The sequence below is a fragment of the Camellia sinensis genome, chromosome 4, assembly GCF_055761805.1.
Source record: "Camellia sinensis isolate YWXY chromosome 4, ASM5576180v1, whole genome shotgun sequence".
Taxonomy (NCBI): domain Eukaryota; kingdom Viridiplantae; phylum Streptophyta; class Magnoliopsida; order Ericales; family Theaceae; genus Camellia; species Camellia sinensis.
Genome location: NC_138964.1, coordinates 68,699,408 through 68,706,233, shown reverse-complemented (window position 1 = coordinate 68,706,233; position 6,826 = coordinate 68,699,408). Strand labels below are relative to the sequence as shown.

General features: G+C 36.1%; 1 protein-coding gene across 1 annotated transcript; it reads right to left on the bottom strand.

Moving 5' to 3' along the window:
* Nucleotides 1-2,173: 2,173 nt before the first annotated feature.
* Nucleotides 2,174-5,782, bottom strand: LOC145823822 (signal recognition particle subunit SRP54, chloroplastic-like). The gene is made up of 6 exons (XM_082923347.1): nt 5,684-5,782; nt 4,681-4,795; nt 4,133-4,200; nt 3,944-4,045; nt 2,387-2,558; nt 2,174-2,229 (listed from the first exon to the last, which is right to left on the bottom strand). The coding sequence occupies exons 1-6, from the start codon at nt 5,780-5,782 to the stop codon at nt 2,174-2,176; spliced, it is 612 nt and encodes a 203-aa protein (XP_082779473.1).
* Nucleotides 5,783-6,826: the final 1,044 nt, after the last annotated feature.

Here is a 6,826-nt window from a genome sequence, read left to right as displayed (position 1 = left end):
AAAAGGTTATGATGCAAGCAAATACTTGAATTTTTTTTTGCCTTTTTTTTATTTTATTTTTATAAGTAGTTTTGCCATTATAAAAGAACTTCAACAGAGACAAAAGAGTAAAATAAGGTTAAAGACCTGCAGCTTCTTGGCCAGTCATTGCATCCACAACAAGCAAAACTTTTGTGGGATTTAGTGCCCGTTTAACTTCTTTCAATTCATCCATCATTGTCTTGTCAATCTGACAGTAAGTAAAAAAAAATAAAAGAAGATAGATCAGTTAAAATAAGGTTGAAAAGTACATATATAATAATTATTATTATTTTATTAAAAAAACAGATCTTATTGAAAGTAGCCCCAAATAGATAGCTGATATAACCTGAAGTCTTCCAGCTGTGTCCACTATGACCACATTAAAATTCTTCCTTTTGGGCTCTTCTAGACCTTGCCTAGCTATTTTTGCAGGTTTAACACCAGTTCCTGCTGCATAAACAGGCACATCCACAAGTCCCAAGCTTATCATTGAATATGAGAATGAATTACGTGATCATGAATTTGAATCAAATATGAACGGTAACAAAGCAGAAAAACATAATAAATACAGAATACAATAATTGCTCAGCATGCTTTCTTTCGGGTGCAAATCACTTAAAAGTTAAAAGGTCTAAGCGTCCGATAGCTCTTCTTAGATAACTTCAAATAAGAAACTTTACAAGATATCCTACTCTATCCAAAACTTCCATTAAAAGAACAATTTAAAGATAAACGAATTGAAAAGCCAACCCACACTTTTCCTTAAAACCTAGGTATTAAGGAGAGGGAAGCTAAAGCCTCGTAACAAGCACATATGGGGCAACTCCAGGCGATGCGGGACACATTCCAAGACACCTTCCTAGACCACAACATACAGTAGCCGGACAAACGGCACACTAGTCATAGGCCCAACCAAGCTTTGATACCAAATTGAAAGCCTAGCCCACACTTCTCCTTAAAACCTAGGTATTAATGAGAGGGAAATTGGAGTCTTATAACCAGTACAGATGGGGGAACTCCAGGCAATGTGGGACACATTCCAACAAAACATTCTAAACCCATTTACTATGTAAACAATGAGATTCAAACCACATGAGCACCTTAATAAGTCTAACCACCAAAGGGTAAGTCTGAGGAATATAAGAATTACAAAAGCACAGTGGTTAATGCCTCAAGCAATACACTTCACTGGAGGAAATGATTCGAAACCACCTCCAAGGTGTCTGGTCTATGGAAAGAAATCTAAGTCATGCTACAAGTGCTACCCATGAGAATAACGAGACATGCTTTATACCTTGTTTAGTTACTATGTTGATGAAATTTAATCCTATAGTCTTATCACCAAATTCTCATGGACTAAAGTACCAAAAGTGAATGTTATCTTTGGTGGACACTTCAATTTCATATCCTAACTCCCTACAATGAAGCCACTACTTATTTTTTTCAGCTGTTTTGACCATGGAACTCCAGTAAAGTAGAGTCTTCAAAGGCACTCTTTCTGTGACTTTGAGTGAAGATAAAAGAACACCAAATGGACACTAAGAGGTCCCAAGTTGAATTAGGCCAATAAGATTCTCTGGAGACTAAATTCATTTGTCATCATCTTTTAAGTATGATGAAAAAATAAGGCAGTGTTTGGTCTGATTTTTAAAACATGATTTGGATGGAAAAATTGAAAGTTTTTTTGGTTAACTAGTTTTTAAAATACAACTCAAAACTCAATTTCCTTCCTCCTCTCTCCTTCTCTTTTTTTTTTTATTATTAATAAATCAATCAATCACTTTTTCTCTCTCCTCTCTCCTCTCTCATTCTCTCATATTTTATACATCAATTAATCAAATTTTCTTTCACACTCATCTATTCAACTAAAAAAAAAAAAAAAAAAAAAAATTACAAATCATCAAAAAACTATTTTCAAAACTCATAACCAAACAAATTTTCTACTTTCAAAATTCGTTTCAATAACTTATCTTTCAAAATACAACTCAAAATTCATTTCAAAAAATATACCAAACAGAGCCTTAGTTTCTAGTGGAATAACTATCCAAAGAAAAGCTTTAACATTGTGCTCAGTGACTTGTTAATGGAGACAATTCATACCCTACAATCTGCTTCGATGTCTTCAACAAAATCATCACACAAGCAAAAAGAACTAGAAATTACAGCCAATTGGAAAAGGACATGTCATGGACAATGGATATCGAATACCTGTTCACCCAAAATTACAAGTTGGTCAATTGCAGCAGGTTTGTACACATCTCCAGCAACCAGCATGCAACTTTTCCTCTGTAAACCATGTATGCCTATAAGCGTATGCGCATTAAGCTCTATGTTGTGCGCGCGCATGCATGTGTGTGAGAGAGACGATGCTTTTGAAAGTTCATTTGTTTCTTAAGATAGAAAGCTAATTTTGCACAAACAGTTGTCTTTCCAACACCTTGTAGGGCAGCCAATAAAATTATAGTGGGCCCAGATTTTGCAAAAACCAGTTCAGAAACCTCTCCACCCATCAATTTCACAAGTTCATCATGTACAATCTGCATAAATCAGTAACTCAATTGAAGTCTTAAACATAGTTCCAGCACCAGCTAGCTTCTACTTTTACTAGATAGTGGATCACAGTAAGTCTTGGATGAAATGAAATAAGTTCCAGTGCTATGTAGAAATGGAAATAAGGAGAGTACAGAAACAAAAAACAATAACAATTTGTGTAACTCAAAAGATCACTAACAATATCATATCTACCAGTAAAGATGACCCAAAACATTCTACCACAGAAACATTACAAAATACATGCATACCCTATGAAGCATGGACACTTCTCCAGAGGTCACAGCATGCCGTGTCCTATATTTTTTGAAAATTTGCATGTCTGCGTATCCATGTCGTGTCATATATCCGTGTTCGTGCTTCTGAGCACATATCAGTAGAACACTAAAACAAGACATTTATCAATTCAATATCGACTCTTACTGGACTAGCATATTCACTGTATAGAGAGAATATCTTTACAAGATGAAAACATTGCAAAGCTTCATGAGTTACAAAATCATTTCTTACATGTTGACCTAGTATGTCGATTTAATTGCAGTTCTAATTCCAATTGCAATTAAACTTCTGATTCAAATTCCATATGAGCATTGAAGTGGTTTTTTTGGTCATAGTAGGTACCTACATAACTCCGCATGTCCTAGATATGTCAATAAGGATGTGTTACCTAAGTCAATAAAAAGACCTCCATGTGTTAGCCATCATGGGACCAGGTGTTTGGTCTAATTGAACTAACTTCAGAGAGACCTCAGATCAACAACACTTAATGTGTGTTGCAGTCTAACTACACAGCGAGGTACCTTCCTAGTGTCTCACAGGAGCTCGCAGTCCAGATACCACCTTGTGTCTCGCCACCTAGGTCATGAGCTATGACCTAGGTGTGCCGAATGACTTTGCATGCCCCGCAGGAATTTGGGGTCTTGTGACTTGATGGCTAGAGATGAAGGATTCGCCTCACGGTCCACTCCACGTGGGTCGAGTTGCCTTTAACCATTCTAAACGAATTCATTACTCCTCGATGGTTTATCCTAGAACCTATTAGAAGCCTAGTTTCTTTGCCTCCAAGACAAGCTTTCCTGCCAGAAGGCAGCATATGGGGATCTAACAGCCCAACAGTTTCCCCTTACAGCTTCCTAGATTTCTGGACATGCAATTACATATATATGCTCACATTCTCTACAATCTAGATCTAGAGGCTCTGTACTTTCTCCCCACTACATCTTTCTATCTGACTGGTCTGTTTCACCTCTCTCACCTTGTCAACCCTATTAGTGTTCAGTAAGTGCATCTGACATGAATTGTCACCTATCTATCAAATCTCTATCGTACTATCATCATTTCTAAAATGTGTCCACATAATGGATATGCATACCTTGACCAATTGCTGATCCGATCTCACTCCACGAATCAAGCCAACACCAACAGCCTGTTCACTTACAGTTTGGACAAACCTTCTCACAACTGGAAGGCTTATCTGCAAAAAATAATTTCGTAATTGTTATTTTTGAGGAACAATCTCCCGTAAATAAAATACAAACTTACTAAATCTGAAAAATCTTACATTTGCTTCTAAAAGAGCTCTCCTAATGTCTCGCATAGGTTCCACAATGTTTTCCTTGGTCAAGACCTCTGAAGCGAAAGCAAACTATATAAGAAGATAGTTTGTTAGCATGATTAATGATACAATTGTAAGCACAATGGCTTGAAAAATATTTCAATCTGTATTTTGAAAAAGATTGGGAGTCAACACTAGGTTTTTTACGGTAAAACCAAGAATCCAAAAATTTGATCAAAAATATAACCTCTTTACTTCTCTGGGAGAGGAATATGGTCAGGAGAAAGATTAATTCTCACAAGAAAAATAGTTAAAAGCATTCACTATGATCAAAATTTACTATCTATCAACAAATTCTAAAAAACAAAACAGGAGTCTTTAAAATTAGCAGATTTACTAGATATTACTGAGTTAAGAGCCAATTAATAAATAGAAATAATCAATCACAGGGAGAGATACTATTCAACGTGGAAAACCCAAAAGGGTAAAAAACCATGGGACAAACAAACCACTTGTGCTCCAAGATTAAGTAGATTCAGATGCACAGATGGTACCTGCTCTAACACTGAGCAATTCGCTATCCACTTCTGTCCAGTCTCTCACTTTGACATCATTCTCCACAAGCTTTGCCCAGCACACAATCACAATGTTTGCGTTTGAACATACAAACTAGGACAGAGCATTGTTCAGGGTAGAACAATATGCATTTCAACAAACTGGCCCAATGTTTAAACAATTAAGGAAGCCACATTCAAACAAGGCAATACAATGTTTGCATAGTTCATTTCAACTGACACATAGGTATATAAAACCATGTCTAAGGGTATTGAAGTTATATCCATTAGTTAATTTAGCAAACAGTCCAAAACTAAATTATCTATGGTCGATAACCCAATAGACCAATCAAGATACTAGATAATGTCAATGCAATTCATGAATTTTACTTTTTTTTTATCAAAGTCTTTTCTCACCTAAATGAGAGACCACAATCATTGTTTCTTCTTTTTTTCCTCACCTCAAGATCAAAATGGAGCACCTTATTTACCTTGGGCTGTATGCTAGGCAGAAATCTGTTACTGCTTTTGCTGATGGTGCTTAAAACTAGTGGTCTCTCCCAACTCCCTAATTTGTATTCAACCAAACACAACTTAATTTTAGGGAGCAAAGTCAAACAATCCCCAATAAATAATAATATAAATTAAATTGTAATGCAAAAATAGACATTGAGAAGAACCCAATGATCAGATCACCTCGACTCAGATCAGCAAATTTCACAATTCCAAACAGAATCAACCAATCACACACGAATTCACAAAAATCAAAATCCATAACCACATCAATGACAGATCGAACACAATATAAACATAGATGAAATCACTGAGACCAATTACTGAAAGCACAATCTAGATCTCATAGTGCAGAGCAAAACATCAGTGAAAAACAATTACTGAAACAGAGATGAAAATACTGAAACCAATTTTTCAAATTCATCATTTTTCAAAACACTGATCCAGAGCACAGAAGAAACAGAGATAAATCACAAATAGAATGACTAACCTCTGATCGAAGAAGACGAAGAGCTCCAAATCCACAGAGATAAATCATGGAGCTGTGCTTAAAATCGAACTTCGAAATCGCAATCCCGAGATTAATCATCGAATCGAAAAAGAATTGAAAAAGAATCATTGAACTGAAGAAGAATCGAGAAAAATTTGAGTGAGAGAAAGAGATAGTAACTAACCTCTGATCGAAGAAGACGAAGACTTCCAAATCCACGGAGATAAATCACGAAGTCGTGCTCAAAATCGAAGTTCGAAATCGCAATCCTGCGATGAATCACCAAACTGAAGAAAAATGAAGAAGAATCACTGAACTGAAGAAGAATCGAGAGAGATTGGAGTGAGCGAGTAAGAGGCGGCGGTGCTCAAGATAGGGTTTCAAAGTAAAGGTTGGGAGAGACAGAAGTGGGTGTGAAGAGAGACATGATATGGAGGCGCTTTTTAAACGTCTTCAGTTAACAAAACGGTACTGTTTTACTTAATAACAATTGCGACGTTTAAAAAACTCCGTTAATTGTTAGAAACAATGATGTTTAACAAAACGCCATTAATTAAACGCCATTAAATCCCCAATATCCTGCGTTAATACACAAAATTTTTGACAGTCAACCTTGAGGAACAAACAATTAGCAAAAGTAACAACTTCAGGAAGGAAACACAGGATGCAAAAACCATGACAAATTTTATTTTTCCTATCAGCAAGTGTTTATTAGATTTGAAAAAAGGTGCTAAGACCTACAATCTATCGTAGCTTCCTTCGTGAGCCAAGTTGAATATGAAAAGGCCAGACACGGGGAGATTCCACGGCTAGGGCATATTTAGCAACAATGTGCGCAACCCTGTTACATGAACGAGGAACAAACAGAAACTGATAATTAGATTAGAAAAAGCATAAGAAATATCACTTCTCCATGAAAATTCCTTGCAGCTACTAGCATACCCCCCTTGATATCAAAAGCATCAGTTGTCCCATCAACATTGAAATTAATGACCAGAAATCTCCATCTGTGAGGCCACTCTTCCACACATGACAATGTTTAGTTATTTCTTTTATGGGTTTCCAAATTAATTGTGAGAAGGATTTTCACAATAAATGATATAGAATAACATAAATTACACCATTCCACTAATTTCATGGTAC